We start from the raw sequence: 24,382 nt of genomic DNA on the forward strand, positions 1-24,382 counted from the left end.
ATGGTTTTTGGCCTTTCATTCTAGGGTTTGTGGTCTTGTTTCCCTCTGTAAGGAAAAAAAAAAAAAGAAGAAGAAGGCATTTTTCTGATGGTTCAAGAAAATGTTATTGTAAGTCTGGCTCTTTTGGACCAAAACTTACAAATTCATAGGTCCAATTATTGTTCTTAGTCATGAGACAGTAGAAACCTTTTTATTTTGGGTTCTCAAAACCACAGTTCAACTTCCAATCCTCATCTTTTTGATTCCCTAATACCATGTTCAATTTTCTAATCCAACAGAAACTCACAAGATACGAGCTTTAATTTTCACTCCCTATAGAATAAGTGAAGATTAAAAACCCTGCTGTGATTTGTATTCCAAAACTGAGCATTATTAAAATTAAAACCTCAACAATACTGGCAACATTCCTTTGTGTGATTAACTGATTAAAGTAACAGAGGTGGTGTTGATTCCCATCTTGCCTTACATTCTCCCTGCTTTGAGTCTGTGTTCTATATTAATCCAGTATTTCCCATGAGATGTACAATTTGGAAAATACAAGAAAATCCCCGCATTTAAACCTCTTCTTATTCTTTATCAAGTAATTTAGGTGTTATATACTTAAGAAACCTCCCTAGTTTCTGTGGGCTAGTTTATGAGTTGTCTTGTGAATTGCCATTATGTAGTATTTGAATCTTTTGTAGCACTAGAATGGAATTGTTGATTTTCTTTAGACATACCTGATACTTATAAGAGTAAGCAAACATTTCTCAATTAAAATTGTGGAAAGAATAGACATTAAACATCAGAACTGTGTACTGCAAACCACAAATTTATGTGATCAAATGATTACTACTGGGTTGGCCAAAAAGTTTGTGTGGTTTTATTTTCACAAAATAAGAGACATATCTTTCATTTTCACCAATAACTGTACTGATTTGGAAATTTTTAGTATCTCAGCTGTCTTTGACATGTTATAATGTTGTTTTTCCTCAATTAATGTCTCCACGTCATAGCTATCAACTTCACCAGGTCTACTGACAGTGGAGCATAGTCTAGTTAGAAATCTCCAGCACAAAACTTCACAACACACCTTTACAAACCACTTTTGACTTGTTCAATCAGTCAGAGCACCTTCTCCTGCACTGCACCAATCTTTTTTTATTTTTGTGTTTCAGTTGTATATTTACTTTTTAAATTTATGTATTTATTATTTTAAAGATTTTACTTATTTATTTGTTAGAGAGAGGGGAAGGGAGAGAGAAGAGGGAAACATCTGTGCGTTTGCCTCTCATGTGCCCCCTACTGGGGACCTGGTCTGCAATGCAGGCATGTGCCCTGACTGGGAATCGAACCGGCAACCCTTTGGTTCACAGGCTGGCACTCAATTCATTGAGCCACACCAGCCAGGGTCCAATTATACTTTTCTTGAAATAATAAAGCATAATATGCCCAAAATATTGCTTATTTTCTTTCATCTTCAATATTAAATGACTACACAAAAAATCACCAATTTTAATTTTTTTTTTAATGCACAATGATGGTTAAAGACAAGTCAATACTATCAGAGCTATCTCAGGAAAAAACCAAACTTTTAGGCCAACCCAATAATATCAATAATCATTCTTCAACTATTTTGATTCCCAGACAAAGTAAGAAATATGCAACACACCTGCCTTTTGGAAAATTGCCACTATGTTTCATATTCATATAATTGGAAAGTTTCCTGGCAACTACCTGCAATTTCAGTTACTAAAAAGCATCAATCTTTTGACTTTTTGAGAACCTTTCCTTGTACAACACAGTTATAAGTTATTTCTGAGAGGTTTTTAGTTAAAAGCAGCTGTTTCTAGAATTTCTCAACCTTGCTTTGTTATTTATGAATGGCAAAAAAAATGCTAAAAATTGTTGCCTGACTTCTTTTCCTTTGAAGTATATGTCCATTTGGGGTTTTCTTTATCTATGATGTCTGTAATAATGAGCTATTTGTTCACAAATCATAAAAATGGAGTCATTCAAATTTGATGGCTAAATACTAATTACTGCAAACCATTAACAAAAAAGTAGACTGCTTTTGAAGAGCCAGCAATGCCAGTAATACAATATATTAGTCATATATATGTTTTAAAGTATGTATTTAATTTTCAAAAATGTTTGGTATTTGTATAAAATATTTTCACAGTTACATTCATTGACATAAAGAAAACTTTCTCCCATAAAGAAAACTTTCAAATAAACAAAATTCTATTTAAATTGAAAAAAATCAACGTAATATTTTTTACATGTAGTTAGATGAAAATGTTTGTTGTAAATCATCTAAAGAACAAAAATCAAACCTATTTAGATAATATGTCTCTACAACATCTACAATTTTTTGTACAATTGAAAAATACATTCTTCAATGTTTAATTTTCTAAGCTACAGATTAGTGTGCCTATTCTGATTTATTACTACATTTTATATGAATATCAACAAAACATATTCATGATTATGTCTAAGTTATTATAAATGCTGTACAGAAATTTGGAAAATCTACACATTGTTTTTATATTTCTTATCTGAATACAAAACAAAATAAAAACCTTTTTAATGTATAATTATTACAAATAAACTATGATCCTAGCAAAGAAAATATTTGTGGTTGGATGGTGCAATTAAACAGAAAGTTACCGTAATTGCGTTTCACAAAGCCGTGATGTGTTCCTCCATGACTGAGCCCATCCCTCCAGGGTAAGACTTCTGTGGTTGGCAATGGAAAGACTGCGCTAGAGATTCTTGGAACCGATTATCCTATATCAAACATCCCTGAGTTTGCTTCTGCATCCAAAGAGAGTCTCTTTTCCAGGTCTGGTGCCTGAAAGCCAGACGAGCCAACTGTTATGTGCACCACTAATCCTGATGGTTGGCCTAATTGGTATCTGTTAAAAGAACAACATAGAGGGAATTTGCCCATGACACATGGGCTCCTGGGCTAGCAGTGACATTAAAATAGGGTGTGTACTGGGTTGAGATGTCTACATGAATGTGACCAAAGCTCTCTGACATGATGAAGGTGGGTGTTGTGAGCATGAGCCAGGGGCTAGGAAAAAGACTTGTCCTGCATTGCCTTATTTTTGCACAGAATTCTTGTTTGAGGTTGTTAAGGACATAGATTTGACAAGGTAGAAGGCTAGATACAGCATATTTTATTTTATAGTTTATTAACTCAATTTATAATTTAAAATATATAGAAAAATTTTATGTGGATATCTACTTGTATTCTTTCTCTGAGCTTCAAAAATAGATGTTGGAAGGTCATTTTTATATGAACTCCAAATGATGCATTGTGTCTCTAACATACGAACTATGTCCCATACAACTTTGCCTCTCTTACCATTCTTAAGGTATCACTACTACTCCTAATGGAAATACAGTAACTAATAAGTTTATAGGAGATGAATTTCCTGCATAATATGAGAGCAAAATGACTTTCCACTCAGAAACAAATGAGAGAAGCAATTTTTACACCAGCACATTAAGACTGATGACTTATGTCTTTAACAGGACTTTTTTGCTTATGAAAAGTTATTTGCCAAGCAAAGCAAAGGGGGAACAGTGTTTGGTTTCTTTTTATTACCATTTAGAATAAAAATCATCCTAATATGTGAAAGGCTAGACCTATTGTTTATAGTATATAGATGAGTGTGATCATACTTATGCAGCTCTCATTTCAAAAAACTAAGATAACTGGCCCCATTATTCAGTGATGGGACATGAGAGGCCTTTGTGAATTCTTTCAGCATTATGCACCTTCAGACATTATCATGGATAGACTCTTTTTTATTCCCCCAGCTTCATTCAGACCAAGATAAAGGAGATGGATCACTCAAATATATTTTATCTGGAGATGGAGCTGGTACTCTTTTTATTATTGATGAAAAAACAGGTGACATTCATGCCACACGAAGAATTGATAGGGAAGAAAAGGCCTTTTATACGCTACGTGCACAAGCTATTAACAGAAGAACTTTGAGGCCAGTGGAACCAGAGTCTGAGTTTGTGATAAAAATCCATGATATCAATGACAATGAGCCAACATTCCCAGAGGAAATTTATACAGCTAGTGTTCCCGAAATGTCCGTTGTAGGTAAGTTTATTTACAACAGTTATCATGGTATCCAAAAAGTATTAAAACATCAAGGAATTCTTAAAATATCATGATCAATTCATTGAAATCACCTCTGATTCCCTACTAAGAATATGCACAGAATTTTCTCATTCGGGATGTAAGAAAAAATGAGTGCCTTTCCCAGTTCCCATGTATTTTTAAATCTTACAATACAAATGAAGTAGACACTTTCCTCAAAAATCCAAGAAAATGCCATTTACCTCAGTAGAAAACTATGAAAATATCTTTTTGTAACATGGATTTGAATAATAGCTGTGTAATATTCTGACACCAAATATATTGTAAGTACATTTAGAACATAGATATAATATAGAGTATTTGCATATATATATATATATATATATATATATTTTTTTTTTTTTTAGTCATTTGCCTACAGTTTGTCTGTATTATCTTGACAAAATGCATGATGGAATTGATGAGATTATCCAATTATTTTTACATAGACTGCATTTTTTATGAAACAGGATTATAAAAAACATCAAAAAATAATAACAGTTTTAGAGATATATTTGGATTTAGTAGATTCATTTCTCAAATGTGGGAGAAATTGTATTAACCAATAAAACAACTACAATTTATTTTTCTTGCAACAGTTGTGACAGAAAATTTTCACCTCTTCATTTCTCAAAAGCATTGTTCTGGGAGTATTATTTAATATTTACTTCATTAAATCCCAAGGACTTTTGCCAGTTGCCTTATTATAAAGCCCTTTTAAATATCTTGAACTTTATTAAATAGCTTTTAATAGTTCATGGAACATGGGATCTTCTTGGATTGTTTCTAAATTTAAACTTTAATCTATTCATAAAATCATATTCTGGAGCAGATGTTAATTATTTTCATAGTTAATTAGTGGAGAGAGGGAAAGAGGAGCATACTCACTCCTTTGTGATTAGATAGATATGTCCTTTATGTGAAACAAATCTATTATGTGAAAATGAATATAAGTATCAAATCTGAGCATTTGTAAAGTGATTGCATTTTTTATAATCTAGTAACTCAAGCATTATCTATTGCATGCATAAAAATACACTTGTTGGCTAAGTAAACATGTAGTTGAATTCAGAGTTTACCTATAGTAACTTTACATATGATTTCCATCTATCTACATTATCAATAAATTTTTCTTTAAGAGGTCATTATTAACGCCAAAAATCATTCAAGTCTTCCATGAAAACCAGTGCTTTTGCTCCTCCTTCTGGTACTGTGCAGAACTAAGCTGAATTTGGATACTTCAGGTACTTCTGTGGTGCAAGTCACAGCCACCGATGCCGATGACCCTTCCTACGGGAACAGCGCCAGAGTCATTTACAGCATTCTCCAAGGGCAGCCATATTTCTCTGTGGAGCCTGAAACAGGTCAGGAGTCATGAATTGGTTTGCTAATTCAATAGTCTTTACGACCCCTATAAGTAGGAAAAACGGTGGGAAAATAAGCACAAAACATTAACATTAATAGCCCCAGCAGAGTGATGATGCCACACTTAAGAGATTTACAAGCTCAGTGCTGAATGATTGAGTTAATGAAAATTAACTCAATGTTTTGTTTTCACATATGGCTTTAGGTCACTATGAAGCACATACAGTATCTTTTAGGACATAGAAAAACAACACAAACTGTAAAATATATGCATTGAATCACTTTTACAATTTCTAGGCAAATAAAAATTCATAAGGAAAACACATTTTTCAAAAGTCACTAGTTTAGATGTATAATTTGTGAGTTTAAACAATAAATAATTAGTATTTTAATGATGGTAACAAATGTTTTTATATTTTCTTCAAGGTATCATCCGGACTGCTTTACCAAATATGAACAGAGAAAACAGGGAGCAGTACCAAGTGGTGATCCAAGCCAAGGACATGGGCGGCCAGATGGGCGGCCTCTCAGGGACCACCACCGTGAACATCACGCTGACGGACGTCAATGACAACCCGCCGCGCTTCCCCCAGAGTAAGCCGCCTTTCAAGGTCTTTCTGCAGGGCAAGAGCTTTAGAGTAAAAAAAAAAAAGAACAGAAAAAAACCCGCAAAAATAGCTGTCCATTATTTAATTGAAAACACATTGAAAGTGTGCTACAAAAATAAAAAAAAATAGGTGTGTATGCTGAGGAATTCATTATTATTTAAAGATTAAAAACTAAATATTTCAAAAATTTTATTCAGATACAAGGAAATTACAAAACCACTTTATATGTATACTTTTCATCTACAATTGTAATCTAAAGCTATTTATTCCAGTTAGCAAAAGAAAATAATGTTTTATTGGAAAACAAAGTAGGTCATAATTTGACAATGAATGTGTTTATTTCCACTTATAATTTAATAAGGAGGATTCTAACTTGAGGGTAATTTTTTTTCAATAAAGAATATAATTTGACATATTAGAAAGGGCTACATAGAGAGAACTTTATAAACTAATCAGATTTGCACTTAATACTACTGTGTTAGATCTGCATTTAATATGTCTGTGTTTGGAGTAGCAATCGTAAATAAAACATTTCATATACTTATCTATTTATAGATATATTCTGTGTTATAGAATTAACCTTCAATTCTCAAAATAGATCATAAATAGGTTAAAAACCATTAACTTCTGATCTTACAACACATGCACTTATTTTCTTTTCTCACAATTTTCATAGATGTGCAGCTAGAGAGGATTTTATTAGGTCTCAATGGACGTTCCCAAGACTTAGCCAATTTCCTGGTATTCTGAAAGATCCTATGCTCAAGTTGAAACTTCACATTGTTAGGAACGTGGCATAAATACGTAGGCTCTAGTGTGATCGGTGTACTTAATTTTTAGTATTTCCTGTGCATTGACTTCTGAATCAATCCTCTAATTTTAGGTGGACCCTTGTGACAAAGTATTAACATTTATTGTCATATTTACATTTTTACACAAAAGATCCTTGCAGAGAAAATTATGGTCTAAGAATTCACTGTATTATTTGGACTCTTTATAAAGCATTTACCTCTTTTTGTGCTATTGTTTCTCTAACTTCCAAGTTATTATTCCAAGTGCATTATTTGAACTGAATTGTTTACAGTCATGTGTGTAGAAATATTGCAAAATCCAAGTAGAATTTTGTTGAGCAGACTAATCATATGCTTATGCATTGTGATGATTATTTTGTTCGATGATTTAGATTCATGACTGTCAGGTCTGGTAGTGTGGTGCCTGGCCCAAAATACAGGGAGAAAGGTGTTTGCTCATGCGCCTGTCAATTAACAGGGTTTCAGCTCCAGGTTACATTTACTACTGGCAGGGAAAAGGAAACCAATTGTTATCCTTTAGAGTTGTTTCAGAACAGTTCTAAAGATGTTTCCGGTTACAGTGATCTTAAATTTCACATTTTATATATCATATATTTTATGACATATTTAAACATATATTTTATTATTTTTATCTGTTATAACATCTCTATTAATTCATTGAATGATTATTCTTTTTGCACTTGGTATCTGGTAGGAACATTATTCAAGCCCTGAAATAGTAATAATAATGATAATGGTAATGATAAAGTATAATTTATATTTTCCACATCATATTTTTATTGAGCCTTATACCACACTATTTGCTGACCTACTTAATGCAATTAGACCAGCTGATTCAGGAGAGTTTTGTGGCCTCCAGTCTACACATGAGTGAAGGAGGGCCCCATTGCAAGTGATGACAGATGTGGGTTGTTGTCGGTCCCTCCAGATGTATGAACCAACCCATTTACAGAAATTTCAGAGTGTACTATATCTTGTCTCATTATTTTTTAATTATAGATGGAGACTAATTTATGGATTTTTATTTTCTCAATTACCTTTTCTTCTATGATACTTGCAACCATATTTTACTCTTGGGAACACTCAATCACAGCAATTAGAATGCTGCTTGATAATTTGTCATCTAACATCTGGAACATTAGTTTTTAACTTTTAACATCATTGCATTAACTAGCCAAGTTTTGGAGAGGGTCCCACAGTTTATGAAGCCTATCACATGGAACATCGTTGAAATCTCACATTGTTATTTTTATTATTCCCAATGCGTGGAAGAAGTAAAGGAGGTTCGGAGAGGAAATGAGAGCAAAATCAAATCAGTGCTGCTTCACAGAAATATACTACAAACCAAAAGCATGTGCCACGTTTGTAATTTTAAAATTTCTATCAGCCATGCATTAAAAAATTAAAGCAGAGGGCATTTATTTAAATATTATATTTTATTAACCCAATGCTATCCTTTAAATACATCATCAATGTAAAACTAATTCAGATATTTTACATTCTTTTCTCCCATCACTCTTTGAAATACCCACTTACATCAAGTATTTTCTAGTTATGTCAAGTCTCAATTCAGACTTACCGCGTTTCCAGCCAATAATAGGTCTGTGGGAGCTGGTGGCCTGGCTACAGGCGGTCAAGTAAGACATCTTTGGAGCAGACTGTGGAGTTACCCTGCCTGAGTCCCACTGCTGACTTCTTCACTTAGCACCTTGCCACCTTGGTCAATTGAATAAAATTGAATAGCAATGTATATTCCATGGAGTGATATAAAGCTAAATAATTTAATACCTATGAAACACTTAGTGATTTCCCCTAGTGTATTGGCAGGCTCAGTGATGGTAATTTGTGCAATTGCTGCCCTATCATCATCATCACCATTATGCAATATTATAAAAGTGGAGTTAGAACTGAACTTCCGTGCATGTGGGTTGACCCAAATTCAACATTCCCCAATATGCTACATCTGTGGAAGATAAAAATCTCAGTCATTTGGAAGGGAAAGGGGCGCATGAAAACTCAGATGTCCTCCTTCACTGTTCAGTTTATTTTATCGTGTGAATCGATGACAATTATTCTCAGTCAGGGAAAGTTTTGCCCCCCGAGCAAGCGACTAGAGGCATTTTTTGCTTGTCCGAGTTGGTGGACACTCCTGGCATCTAATGGGTGTGAGCCAGGGATGCTGCTAAACATCCTTAGAATTCTCATGATGAAGAGTTACTGGGCCCAAGATGCCAATTGTGCCGAGAATGAGAACCCTTGATACAATGTATAAGGAATTCTTCCAGTGAAATCATGAACTTATTTATCTAAAAATATGTATTGATGATTCTATTACACCAAACACTACTTTAGATGCTAGATATATTAATTTTGCAAAGAAAAAACCCACACTGTTTCTTGTCCCTATGACCTTTCATTAAAGCAGGGGAGGCAAACTGTACATAAACAGAAGCACTGTATACACACAGGGGATTGGATCATTCCCGGATAAGGAGGAATGTGTGTAGTGGTGATGTTTGGGGGTAAAATAAGAAAACGACTCATTCAAGAGGTATAATTTCTTCTAAGATAAAATAGACCCAGCCATACAGAGGGATGGAAGAATACTACCAGCAGAGGAAACAGCATGTGAGAATCCCTGAGGTTAGAAACAGAATGATATATGTCAAGACCTAAAGAAAAGTGGGGCTGCATCCTACCAAATAACAAGGAGGCTGATGGGAGATTGGACCACAGGACACTTCACTCACAGGAAACACTGACAATAGTAAAATGTCATCAGTACTAAAAAACACAGAACTGTGTACCCAATCTAAGTTTTCACAATGATCTTGTGGTTTTAGAGGTGAGCATCAGTACAACACATGCACCACAGTAATCTTCTAAAACAAAGTCAATGGATCCAAAGTTTGGGGTGCACCTGAAAACTGAGTTCCAAAAGCATTTTCTGTTCTTTTTTCCTCTAGGTGTAAATTTTTCACTCTCGAAAAGATATCTCTGCTGAAATTCTTTCAGAATCTCGAGTTATTTCAAGTGCTTTAATTTAATTTTAAAAACAATAAGTGAAGGGGAAAATGTATTTGTTTCCTTCCAGGAGAAAGCACTTTATTGCCAATTATGCAAATGAAGATTAATGAGTCTTGATTCTTGATTATGGGTGGCTTGTTGTCTGGCAGAATATTTCAGTGTGAAATGATAAGGGTGATCATGGATGTATGCACAGTGCAATGGGGGTGCGGGGTAGAGGAGCAGCCCTGATCCAAATATGGGGGGTGGGGTACTGACTGCATCCTCTACAGTGGGAGCTATTTTTGGAGAACCTATCACTTCACCTAAATCCTTTCTTAAAACTAATGCTTAAAACTATTATAAGCTAAAAGAATAGGAAAAAAGAGGTCAAGAAATTAGAAATTAGCAAATTACCTATTTATGAATGGGCATCTTCTGCATAGGCAAAAACATGCTTTCAAATGGTTGTGAGGATTATCTTTGGCAATGAAATAGCAGGTGATTTTAATGTTTGTTTTTCTGTGTGTCCTATTTTTACAAATTTTTATAATTGGGTAATTCTAATAAGAAGCAGTAATGGGATGGAAAGGACAAAACTGGCAATAAAATGAGTGCTGGAGAGCAGCTGTTGGAATTGACATACTGTGGGAAATCGTGGGTGGTCTATCCCAGTTAGTTTTAGCAGAAAACATTTTTGGAGAAGCTGGAGGATAACAAGTGGAGGAATTAAAGAAAGACAGGAAGAGGATTGAACAGATAATGTCTGCATGTTAAGAAGCTGAAATGTACAAGAAAATACAATAGAAAAAGAATATATTGTATTAGAAGAAATTCTGGGATAGGCGTGAGTCCTTAGATAACTTTTGAGAGCCTCCTACATCCCAGGTTCTAAGCAGGAATTGGGCTGCAGTAGTCAGCAAGGGACCTGAGCTACCCGTTGAAGGTGAAGACAAAAAAAATGATAACCACATGAATGTAAATATGATGTCTGGCAGAGTATTAGGTGCTGTGAAGAACATCAAGCAGGGAAATGACTAGAGAATTGACAAGGGTGTTACTTTCAAAAGAATGAATAGGGAAGACTTCTTTAAGGAAGCCTGAAAACTTCAAAAACTGGGCAATTTAACTTCTCCAGATCTCATTTGCTACATACACAATACTTATCTTGCAGTGTCAAAATGAAGGAACATGTTTGCATGTATAAAATATGTCCAGCAGTAATTGTAACATATAATAAGTTCTCCACAGGTGGACTGCCTCCCGTTCCCTTTCCTTTTGAAGAAGTGTGTCAGGTATTTCTAAACTTACCTATTTCCTTGTCCTAATACTATGCTGTTATTCTTTTACAGCCAACCAAAGATTAAATAAAAATAGCTTAAGTCTGGAGAGATTTATTATCCCAGCGGCCAAACAAATGAATGTACTTACCATGTGTGAAAAAAGGAATGCTTCTGTGTATGAAGAACCCAGAGCAAATTTTCCTGCTCTCCAACCAGTGAAACATTCAATGGTCCTTAAATTTTGATATATTTCATTGTGCTAAGATGGAAAAACTTTATAGTTCCTTATTGTAAATCTAGCCACCCAGTACGCCTGCAGAAATATTTTAGTCTCATTCACCTCATTTTTGTTTCCTTCCTTCTTTCCCTAAAATCAGATAAACAAAACAGGCTCCTTGGAAAAAAGTCTATAAAATGTTAAATTATTGGAACCTGATCATTGTAGGGTATGACAAAACCAATTGGATAACAAGATTTGTGCCAAAATGGCCTTTTATTATTTTTTATTTTATTTCTTTTATTTTATTTTGTTTTATTTTATTTTTTCAAACATCTCTGGGAAAATGGTAAGACACTGATTTTCTTCCAAATAACAGTCAGTAATTAAGCTTATCTGATCTGCAGAAGCTAGGTTAGTACAGATATCTTTGCCCTAATAGAGCAGAGAATGCTATGGGATAAGACTTCCAAATCCATTTATTTAAAAAAAAAAAACGAAAAACACAGAAAAACAATAGACGTTAGAAAGAAAGTCCAGGTCTAGACAAACAGAGTCTCCAAAAGCAGCTGAGCATAGATGACAGATGCTCAAACTCTCAGCCCACCAGCTGGTGCCTAGCACTTGGCTCTGGTTCTTACATGGGGCAATTTTTTACTATGACTCCAGAAGAAGGAAGAAAAGTGAGCAGCTGCCTCACAAGCAAAAACTTTCAACCCACAAATGGGACAATTCTACAACCTACAACCCAGTTCAAAGGGACCACAGCTATTGGTTCACATTTAGCTGCTTTCCAGCACATTGTATCACAGAGAAATGGGTATATTGACTTTCTCATTCCTTCTAACAGTCGGTATGTGCTCCAGAGGAACTGAACTCTCATGCTCCCATGTCTCTGGTATATTATCATTGTCACAGGCATGTTTGCACACAGCTTAGGTGGACGAGGAATGTCAGGGACCAGTAACAAGTACATTTACATACTGTCAGCTCAACGGAGACTTTATGGGGAGGGGGTATATATAAATGGAGACAAAATATCGTGTGCTTGCGTGATGATCAATTTCCATTTATTTATCTTTGACTGTCTCACGACATGTTTCAGGATATGTTGAATACAGGTAATATCAAATTTATGAGAATTTGATATATTTACTTGTAAGCTTCCAGATCTACCCCAAGAGCACTCAAAAGAGTGAGTTTATTGTTGTCTACTATATATTTTCTTCTTTAAAAAAAGATTTTATTTATTGATTTTTAGAGAGAGAGAAAAAGAGGGAGAGAAACATCAATGTATGGTTGCCTGTTGTGCACCCCCTACTGGGGACCTGGTCCACAACCCAGGCATGTGCCCTAGACTGGGAATCAAGCTGGTGACCCTTTGGTTCGAAGGCCAGTGCTCAATCCACTGAGCTACACCAGCCACGGCTATTTTTTCAATTATTATAATAGAAACAAAAATCAGTTCTTCACCATTTGATTGTTAGCTGTGAAAATAATACAGCATTACTTTTAGGAAAGTTTTTATTAAGTTAAATAATAGGTGATGGTACATTTTGGGTGTGCAAATACATTTAGTGAGATCCTATTTGCCTGAGTATTTTGATATCATGTCTTCATAGTTTGTACCAAATTATCTCTAAAAATTATATATAACTACAACCAATTCACAAGCAAGAGTAAGCAATTCTGGAGTCACTCTGAGCCTAAAAGATATTTTATATCTACCTTTCTTTATCTGAATTACCTTGACTAACTCTATTTAGTGCATTAAATTACATAAATATGGATTTTCTAATTTGCCAAACATAAATAAAATAAAGTGTTAGAGTATGTATTAAACACAATAAAATATAATACAAATATTAACTCATTTAACTTTCACAACATCTGTATAAGGTAGTTTTTTTTGTTGTTGTTCATTAAAATTGAAGAACTGAAATAAATAAACTTAAGTCTACAGTCAGGAGACAAATGAGAGGTTGGAGACCCAGGTTCTTTGGCTCCAAAATCTGTATTTCTAACCATTACACCCAGAAAGAAATTCGTGCATCAAGACTCTCTCTTCCCCAGTACATCCCACATTTGTTTTGTTTCATGATTCACTACTTGTATATATATTATAGAAACAGTTTTAGCTTGGGCATTGGATTCTTACAATGTCTATGCATTTCGGTGCAAACACAGGAAAATCCAACCTTGGCTGGTTGGTGTTTTCACAATACCTTAGGACCAAACACAACTGACTCCTTTGCCCACATCAGCTACGCAAACAATTTTAGGCCAAAAAATAAGCAAGTTTGCATGAGGAAATGCATATCAAGGAAATGTCTGCGTGATATACAGAGGGATTTAAGACACGTACATTCAGTGAGCTGTGAGACTACCTTAATCCCTGCCTGGTACAAGAGAGATTTGATTTAATAAGTGCTGATTTTCACTCTGTAAATAGAGTCAACCTCTCCTCTTCTGGGGATTCCAAGGTAATGTAGGCCCCAGGCTGATCTGCATATTTCAAAACTATCAAGCACATTTCACCTCAAGCAATAGTCAGGTATTTCCCAAGGAAGATACTTTAGCATGAGAAAGAAGGGAATATTAAAAATGTCACTTTTTTCCTTTTATCCAGGAAAAAAAAATACGTATATTCAAAGCTGTCCTACAATTTATATTGGTTAGATATAGCTGTGATTTTTACTGTTACCATCAAAATACCCTCAAATATTTGGAATTTTTTTTCATGCTTTCAATTCCTATAATTTATAAGAATTACAAAGACATAATATTATTAAAGCATTCCTTGATTTATTAAAAATTGACTGAAGCCCTACTACATGCCAGGAGACATGCTAAGAAATAATACCAAACTAATAATGTTAAGGTGAGAAAGAAGATACAGGATATACCCATAAATGATTTGCATTTTGAAAGGTTATTATAGTCAAAATCTATCTCTTTCTCTCTCACTCACACATACACATTTAATTTGTTATGTTGTAGTTTTTAGTTTCACATACATTGTCTCCCTTTTTCTTGTTTTTGTATGTAAATGTAGGGTGTGTTTTTGATATTATGAAAAATATAAGTACATAACATATATATGTGGGTACATGTATATAAACCGGTGTACACAAATATAGTTGGAGGATGATGCAATAACACGTATGCTGTAATCGTCATTTAAAACCCACATCATGAAATGATAACTTTTCAGATGTAGGAAGATCAGGATAGAAATAGAAATTATTTGAGAGTTTTCTCAGCAGGACAACACGGGGCGTTGAAGGACATGTTTTCGTTAGGGGCCCAGGAAGCACCAAGGGGGCAGTCAGGAAAGTGTGAGTGATTTGGTGTGGCCGGAGCTCAGGTTGGATGGAGCAGGGGCTCTGAGTGATGGGGATGGGCACACAGGTGCTGCTGACATCAGGAAATGGGTTCGATATAAAACTGAAATGCCACATATTATCTAAGGAACCATTTTTATCTTGACAGAAATATTTCATTACTTGGATTTCCCCCCTCATCCCAAATGCCCAAGTTTGAATCTCATGTGAAACATTAATGGATTTCTGTATTTCACTTAAAAATGTTCTCTGAGAACTATTATAACATCAAAGTGACTGTAGCTACTAACAGGCATTTTCTTTAGCTTCCCAACATGAAAGAAAACATTTTTTTTTTCAAAATAAAAGTTAAAAAGCAAGATGGTCAAGTATATTTGATATCCTTGATTTATGAAAAGATACAAAGAAGTTCAGATTTTTTTTTCTCCTGGGATGATGGTAGAGCTCTTCACACAGTTCATTCCTATGAGGGTTTTTTTTTTTTTCTTATTTAGTCTTTATTTCATTTTTCCATTACCATTGAGTTCCCTTATACCCCCTCCACCCAGCAATTACCACACCGTTGCCCATGTCCATAAGTCTTTTTCCTTTTTGTTCAATCCCTCCACCCCCCCTAATTTCCCCCTCCACTAGCTGTCATCTGCTTTGCATGAATCTGCCTCTGTTTTGCTTGTTAGTTCAGTTTTGAGAAACTATTTTTTTTTTTTTTAAATTTTTTATTTTATTATTTTTTAAAGATTTTATTTATTTATTTTTAGGGAGGGAAGGGAGGAAGAGAGAGAGAGAGAGAGAGAGAGAGAGAGAGAGAGAGAGAGAGAGAGAGGGAGAGAGAGAGAGAGAAACATCAATGTGTGGTTGCTGGGGGTTATGGCCTGCAACCCAGGAATGTACCCTGGCTGGGAATCGAACCTGGGACACTTTGGTTCCCAGCCCGCGCTCAATCCACTGAGCTACGCCAGCCAGGTCAAGAAACCATTTTTTTTAAGAGAGCACAGGTATGTTTGTTCATTTTAACTAATTATTCTGGCAGCAACTAATTACTCTGATCTAGCAAACTGCTTGGATCCAAGGAGTTGATGAGAGTCTGAACTAATGCTGTGGAGAGGAGGGGCTTGAGAGACATTTAAGTGGGTGACACACAAGACTTTGTAAGTAGGTCGACAAATGGTTTGAGGAAGAGAATAGAACAAAAGGTACTTTCTAGTTTCCTACCAGAGAAACTTGTATGAGGAGACAGGGGTTTTAGTTTGATTGAATATTTTGAATTGAGATGCATGTAGAAAGATAGTGGAGTATAACTATGTACTAGATCATGAAATGAGGTACACACATGACATGTAAGTAAAAAGACATGTATGATATCAGGCTAAGTGTTTAGAATGTCATACCTGGGGAAATATATGATTTCACCAGTGTAATGAAATATACAGGATGGGGCAAAGTAGGTTTATGGTTGCTTATATGAAATGTAATGCAATGATTAACAATACAAGAAGAAACTATTTCTCATACAACTGTAAACCTACTTTTGCATGGAAATTATACATAGATCCACTTGAGACACTCCAGCTATTCCAGTGGAAAGCTTTCTTAGACTAGACTGCTTGGCATTTTGTATAAAGGGATTTAAAGTTCTTCTTATGGCTTCCTCTGGAACAAACTTGGGAAAAAAACTGGGTAGATATAGATATATAGATATAAAACTAACTGTGCAAATATGTTTAGACTAATTAGACTGCGTTTACAGTCTTTACTATGCCTACTTGGAGACACATTGCAAAGAGATTGAGTACCTGATACAACCTAAAAAGTTTATGAATGACTAATTTAAGGTTATGTTAACCTCCCCCAAGTCTATACACTTATGCTGTCACACATTGCAATTGTGTGTATCTATTGATGCCAATCGACTTGGAGACAATTTCACAGAAATATACCAGGACCGATTCCCTGGTCCCTGGCGATCAGTGGCAGCCCCTCTAAAAGCTTTGGCCTGTGACTTTCCTCAGTGGCAGGGACAGGAAACTAAGACAGGGTGCAGCAGCTCCTTTTGCCCTAATTTAAATTAAACGCCCAAAGCTAAGTTGGTGATCATGCCTCCCGTGCTCACTAATTGAGGTTTCTGTCTTTTCTCTGGTGAGAGTCTTCAGTTGCAAAGCCTGCATCCTTTGTCAGTCTCCGGTGTGACTTTGAGCTCTCCTCTCCTGTCTCCTAAATGCCCATTTAGCATCGCATAATTTCCTTAACTACTCTGCAGTTTCCTCCAAGGAGCTCTATCTTGTTTTTAATTTCTTCCTGTTAAGCTCATTAAAAAACATCTTTTAAACATTATACAATGGAATGGAATGGTTTATAAACGTGCATAATTGTGTCATTTTTCTTAAAGCAAGTATTGTTTGAGATTATTATGTAGCATAGAGATGTTACAATAAGATTATGTATAAAGCAAATTTAAAAAATTAAGCTAATGTTAAATTATTGTGTTGATTCACATATGTGTGTGTGTATGTTTTCTCAACTCTGGAAAAGCAGATTTCTTACGCAAATAGAATAAAAAGAAGGGCAGGAACGAAGGAAAAAAGATAAATTATCTCCCTTTGAACCTCATTGCTTCATTGCTTTTTATCGATAAAACCAAACAGCAGCAATTTGTAGCAAAGCTTCAGACCTGCCCTTGCCCTTGCCCAGCATCACTCTTTCTGTTCCTGAGGAACTACCTCCGCCTGTCACATCACTTACTATGCCTGTCGTGTTTTCCCTCCAAATCCTCTTACATTGAGCCGTCAACTTCTTCTAATTCTGGTACACAAAGCTGCAGTGTTTTTAATATTCAAATGCAAGGGTCCTATTGATAAAATTTTGGATAGAACAAGTGACCTGGAATATTTAGTATGTATTCCTAAAAAGTCAACAAGACATTAAAATTGTTTGAGATCTTTAGTAATGAAAATCCAATATATGACTTTGTAACAACCTCCAAGTACCCTTATTTAAAAAGACATATATTTTGACCAGTCCCTAAGAAGCTGTCGTGATATTACTTTTTTTAGATTTTTACATCTAAATACAACTTTCCACATGCTTTACAGAAATGGCAGTTACTTCTCTCCTCCTATTTATGCCTGTGTACCTACATCGAAACCAAACTAAGAACGCAGTCACCAGGAAGAAATATTTATCTGCCCTAAACACGAAAAGAGAAGCAGATGATTCAACCTGACACCTGGGAATAAATTTAATCTAACTGTAAATTGGAACTGATGGGAGAATGGAAAGCATACCGCATAATTAAAGCTTCATCAACTGTAAGATAAAAAAAAAATAAGATGGGTGACAGGCACCACTTTGCCTTTGTCAGTGTGTGTAACAATCTGCCTGCTTCCTGGCGCCCCACCTGCTGCGCGCCCTGCGCGGGAGACACCCTTCTGGGCTCTTAATTAATTTCAGTTTGCTTGACAAACTAGGATGGTTGTGTTCAACAGACTGGTCTTGGAAATAAAAAGTATGAATAGGTAGCTCTTTTATAGATTGGAAATATAGAAATATACCATTTTTAAAACTTTGAAATGGAACAAAAATCTTGTCCCCGAAATTGGCTTATGAGCATAATTCCAGAGAATGTGTCATTGAATTATTTATCTTGGGCACTGACTAAATCTTTGTTGAGTAAATTAATTACTAAAGTTGCCGTATAAATAAAGTAATCATGAATGTGTGTATTGTATATGTGTATACAACATATATCTATATAATATAGATTTTTAAATTTTAAAACAGGAGAACTAATTCTATACTATTTTGATGAATGGATCAATTGTGGCTTCTCTGAATATCATGGATACCTTGAAAACACTTCTATTAATGTTTCCAGGAAAAATGAATATATGTATGTGCATGGTATGCATGTGCATAACTCAACCACTATATGTGCCCCTTCCAATAACTTACTGTGGGAGATGCCTGACATATAATTTAGGCTTATTAAAAATGGACCAATGCAGCCTGATTACTTCCCTGGTTCATCTTGGAAGGTACTGAAAATTAACATGGATAAAACTTACCCTAAGCAAAATGAAAGAAACTTTGGAATAAAAGTAGTCTCTGTACCAACCAAGAAATAAAATGAAGTGATAAATAAGTTTGGATCCTTGAGCAGAACTATAATAAGCAGACAGATTTTCAGAATCTAAGCATGTGCCTAAAAATATAAGCAATCTCAAAAAAAAAAAAAGCCCAAGCTAAAAATAAAAAGTGGGAGAATAAATTCCCAGAGACAATACACTGAAGTCTAAGTGACAGAAAAATTGAACAATAAAATGTTTCTTTTGTTCTTTCGCTCTGTCTCTCTCTGGCTCTCGTTCTCTTTCACTTCTCATTTCTTTTTTTTATTGTTCTCATTTCTTTTTAATTTGGGGTTTGTACTGATTTTTAAAACTTTGTATCTTTATCTGTATGATCCACAAATATTGTTTATAAGCTAAAAAGTTGTACTGAATTATGTAGCTTGCATTAACAGAAGTCAGTTTTAATATATATTAATCAACTAAATTTTCTTATAAATGATCAGGTTTTCAAAATGCTGGCCAGTAGAAACAATGTAGATTGGTTTCTTTGTACTTTTCTATGATCCCATTAATCTTTGATAGAGCAACTACTTTCTTTTTCAAAAAATTCTAATCTCAATTTTCTCTTCATTCCTCAGACTTAGAAACAACAGATCTCCAAAAAGACTTAGGAAAACACTTGTATTACTGACCAGTGTTTGGGCATTAGGGTTTTGTTTCATGCTCATGAAATGGAATTATAGGCTTTTTTGAGTGAAAACAATCAAAACAAACTGTGCAGGTGATTTGCAAGTTCTAATAAGAATGCTGCTATTTAAGTACTGTTATTCTATTACTGTACAAATGTGCTCTTACTGAACAGTTTTAAATACTAGTATTGTAAACCATAGCACTCAATTCCTTTTGAAAGATACAGATATTTTATTTCTAAAACAAAGATCAATTAATGTATTAACAGAAAATAAGTGTTATTTAAATTTTTAGATCAAAGACATACTTAGATTTCTTAATTCTAATACATATAGTTACCATCCTTAGCTTTTTGATATATTTGCATATTATGAAGTAAGAGTTACTCTCTTTATGAAGTAAGAGTTACTCTCTTTATTAAAATTTCTGAATATATTCACTGTTCAAAAATTCATAATTCCAAAAGATGATCCTTTCTCCAGTAAAACAAGGAGTTAGTTGGAGACATTGTTGATTTCAGGTCTTGGGCAGAGAAAATGAAAAGTGAACCCATAATGTGCTGTAATGCCAGGGGTCGCAGAGCTACTCAAAATGATGAAGGTATGTTGAATAGGCACCAGAGCCGCCTAAAAGATCACCCAGTAATTAAGCCTGTAAGAATTTGCACAAAGCATAAGTAACCATGTTATAGGATCATAACACATAAAACAAATGTCCTTGACTTCAGATATAAATACGAATATAAACAAAAAAATGAATAAATAAGTAGGAATAAGTGGTAGCTTTCCTTGTAGAAGAATTCCCAGTAATAAATGTAGAAATAATGTAGGAAACTGCCATTAGAAAACCACAGCATTAATTATTTATAGGCAAGACCACTGAGTGACTCTGAAGTTGATGGACACATTTTTGAAGTGAGACAGTATTTACATAATCCTAAAGTATGTTTCCCAACATATATATTAATTATAAAGAAAAATATTTACTTAACAAAGGAGAAAACTGGCAGAAACACCTTCCTAACCAAGTGATCAAGGTTAACATCATCAGTCATAAGACATATTGACATCACTTATGACCTGATCTGATACATGGAAAACACTTCCCTTCTATGAAATCCTTGGCAAAAATGCATGACGTCAATTATCCCTAAGAAAATATGAGACACACCCAATCTGAAAGCCTTTTTTTCCAAATTAACAGACCAGTATTGTCCAAAAAGAGTCAAGATGATAGAAGACAAGGAGAGACTGTAGATCTCTCAGAGATTAGATGAAAAGAAGGGGACTTGACAACCAAATGCAAAGTGGGATCTCTGGAAAGACTTGAGTGGGAAAGCTGGCGAAGTTCAAACCAAGTGTCGAATTTGCTTAATAGTGAAATGGTTAAAGTAGCATTTCTCATCAACTAAACTTTATATTAGCGATTGTGAATTGAAAATTAAAAGTGAACTTGCTAAAAGTTATACAAGTAGTTGTGGTCGTGCTTGAGTTTTATCCCACACTACACAACCGACCATAGGGTCTTCACACCAGGTTTTGAAGTCAGGGTTATACTGATCTTGTATAATGAGTTGGCAAACATTTGTCTCTTCTCCAGAAGACATTGCACCTGAAGTTATAAATTACTTTTACTAAGTAGAATCATTTTTTCTGCATCATTTGCTTTAATTTCTCTTCATTGCTTTTTCAATTTTTAAATCTCCAAGTTTGCATCTTATTTGAACCATCAGTTACATAGAAGTTATTTTTAATTTTCTTCTAAATTTGCAAGAATATGAGTGTTTGGGGGTTATCTTTTTTTTTGTATTAACCTCTACTTTAATTGAAGCATGCTAAGAAATATAGAAGATTCTGATTTATGCAAACTTGTCTAATAATACTCTATAAAATTGGTTCCATGCTTCATGAATGCTTGAAAAGAAACTTTATTCTCTAGATTGTGCATGCAGGTTTTTTATACATACCAGTCACATTTTATTACTTTTATTTATTTTGCTAAACATTACATGCATTTATAATATATTCAGTCCTGTCGATTACTGACTGGAAAGGGAAATCATTAGGGTGGCTGCATTTCACATATAATCTAGATTTTAGACTAGATAATCATGGCACTGAGGATTTTAATAGAAACCAGATTCTATAAGACCAAATGGAAAAATTAAGAATTTAGCCTTATAATAAGTGCTTATAATAGAGCAGCGTTACCTTTCATGTGTTATAGAAAGACTACTTCAGTGCATTACACTGTAATAGTCTTCCTATTCATCAATGTACTAAGGTTCTGTTTTTATATGATTTAATTTTTTAAAGAAAGTTCTTATAGTAAGTAGCCTAGATTTGATGATGTTTGGGGGTAGAATGTAGTTAAGTAGATATATATCAAAAGGAGGAGTCGGGGGTTGCCAGGCAGAGTTGTATGGAAAAGCTTTCATAGGGAGGAAAATTTATTAAGCTGAAGAAAAGAACATTGGAAAAATCTAAAGGAGACCAGTTTTATGAAAAAAAAAATAAAATAAAGAATGACAAGAGGAATCAACTTGTGGTGGGCCAGCCTATATATGTGTTTTGTTTGTCTTTAGCCAAGACAAGTACCAGTCAGTAGAGGCATATAGTTCATGAGTGAGGAGTTAGGGCAAAGCAGAAAGATGCCTTGGGAGAAGCTCTTCCAGTCTGGCGGTGGGCACTCCTGGCCCTGGGGAAAGTCTGCCCACTCCCGTCTCATCTTTACTGTAGCCCTGTGTAATTGCTAAGTGGATTTGCCAAGTAACTACTGATGTATTTTAAGCCCAATGGGGGCCATCAAAATATTTTAAAGCTCTGAGTAATTATTGATAAAAATCATTGTTTCCCAAAGGTGAATATTGCTATGGTGTGTACAGAGTATCTGAGATTTTATTGGATTTAGGCAAGTGCCGAAGCTGGTGAAATAGTTAGGAAGTTGCTCATTTATTCAGTACATAAATAAGTATGCTGTGGCTACTCAAAGAAATACGGTGGGATTTAATGATGGCAAAAAAGTACCTGTTCTGTAGCACATCTTCATGGTACTTACAAATACATAAGTAGTATAATGCCTACCAGTGGCAAGTGATATGAAGAGTGATAGGCTGTTATTCTTGGTAAGGTTATTTTCATCAAGACGACTGGACAAAGCAATTGAAGAAGTCACAGTTAAGCAGTCCTCTGGTCCCCTGAAGGAAGTAAGTGAGAGAGCACCAGACTATCCGGAGTCAGGTGCTTCTAGGAGAACCAGTAAAAGTAAAGAGAGCCAATAGGACAATAGCTAAGGAACGAGTTGAGAATTTCTTTCAACAATGTTACCAAAGATAAAAAAAATACAGACAAAGGAGTAAAAAATACAGACTAACGAACTAAGTGCAGTGTGATGGGAACTGAATCATCATGATGTCCCCTGGGAAATGACTTTCTTTCATAACTGAGCAGATGTGGGTACAAGGCGCCTGTATTAGTTTGTTAGGGCTGCCATGTCATAACAAGGTACTGCAGACAGGTAGCTTAAACAAAGATATCTTAGTTTCTTACACTTCTGGAAGCTAGAAGTCCGAGATCAAGGTATCAGCAGGATTGATTTCTTCTGAGGTCTCTCTTTGGCTTGTAGATGTCCTCTCTCTATGTCTTCAAATGACCTTCTCTTTGTTCCTGCTACATCCAAATTTCTTCCAAGGAGGACACTATGGTACTAGGTTAAGACCCATCCTGAATGTTCTCATATAACTTTAACTATATCTTTAAATGTCCTATCTTTTAATGCAGTCACGTTCTGAGGTACTAATGTAAGTCAGGGCTTCAACACATAATTTTGAGGGGCACACCCATCCAAACAATGAGGCCATAACATTGCCATTTTTCAGATTTGTTTAATTGCATATGACGGTTGTTGAGAAATAATTTTACATGAGGGGAAATAGCATGCAAAAAATATAAAGAGATATGTAGGAAATTAAGTTTTGATAAGAAAACAGAAAAGTTCAGTTTGCTGCAAATTTTTCACAGAAGTGACCAAAAGAAAATACTTTAGAAAAGATATACTCAGGCAAGAACATGATTACTTAAGAGCTTTGGACTTTATTATGTATATTAAGGAGAATTACTTAAGGTTTATGAGCAAGAAGCTGCTATAATCAGAAGGGTGCTTCAGGTCTATTAATCTGTCAGTAACATATAGTTTATGATCAGGTGCTAACACATAAATCTCATTAGCAGTAGAGGTTGTTTATGCTGGAAACGCATCTTTGTGCACCAGGGGTTTGGCGAATTCTTGTTTTGCTCCGGAATGAAGGGGCGTTTTGTCACAATTTAGCGTTTTTATATTGACACTGTGAAGGGCATCTTTGTATTTCTCCTACAGATTATCCTTTGTTTCTCCTGTCACAGATAGAAATAGGATTCTTGCTGATTACACGGTTGATGTCTTGGAATTTTGTAATGTTCTTCCTGGCAGCAGAAATAAGCTGAGAAGTATATAAATACAACCAGGGACAGACAATTAAATATAAATAGTTACTGCTTATTCTATAATTTCTTACGGCTGCATAAATACACATAGTACACAGGTATCTGCACTCAAAGCCGATCTCTAGTTATTTGTGCAAATGCAAAAAACACAACATGCTCATTGTTAAAGCCAGAATTCCTAATATGATTAGAGGCTGGTACTCACTATTCAAAACATGCATGAACAAAAACCCCAAAGCTCAACCTTCTCTGCCCCTAGACTTGTTTAATATTATCTTTATCATGTGTATTCAACTTATTAATTAGTCGACAATTATTTGATATCTAATGCAGAGTTTAAGATTTGTAATAACACATTTACCTTTTCA

At 34.8% G+C, this 24,382-nt stretch overlaps 1 protein-coding gene across 2 annotated transcripts in view; it reads left to right on the forward strand.

The window, feature by feature from the left end:
• Window positions 1-24,382, forward strand: part of LOC114510289 (cadherin-10) — a 138,476-nt gene that overhangs the window by 90,037 nt on the left and 24,057 nt on the right. For both annotated transcript variants that reach the window (XM_028528949.2, XM_028528944.2), the window contains exons 3-5: window positions 3,811-4,105; window positions 5,389-5,508; window positions 5,936-6,103. In XM_028528949.2, coding sequence (XP_028384750.1) covers window positions 3,811-4,105; window positions 5,389-5,508; window positions 5,936-6,103 — 583 coding nt within the window. The remainder of the gene's footprint in view (window positions 1-3,810; window positions 4,106-5,388; window positions 5,509-5,935; window positions 6,104-24,382) is intronic.

The sequence above is a fragment of the Phyllostomus discolor genome, chromosome 3 (assembly GCF_004126475.2).
Source record: "Phyllostomus discolor isolate MPI-MPIP mPhyDis1 chromosome 3, mPhyDis1.pri.v3, whole genome shotgun sequence".
Taxonomy (NCBI): Eukaryota; Metazoa; Chordata; class Mammalia; order Chiroptera; family Phyllostomidae; genus Phyllostomus; species Phyllostomus discolor.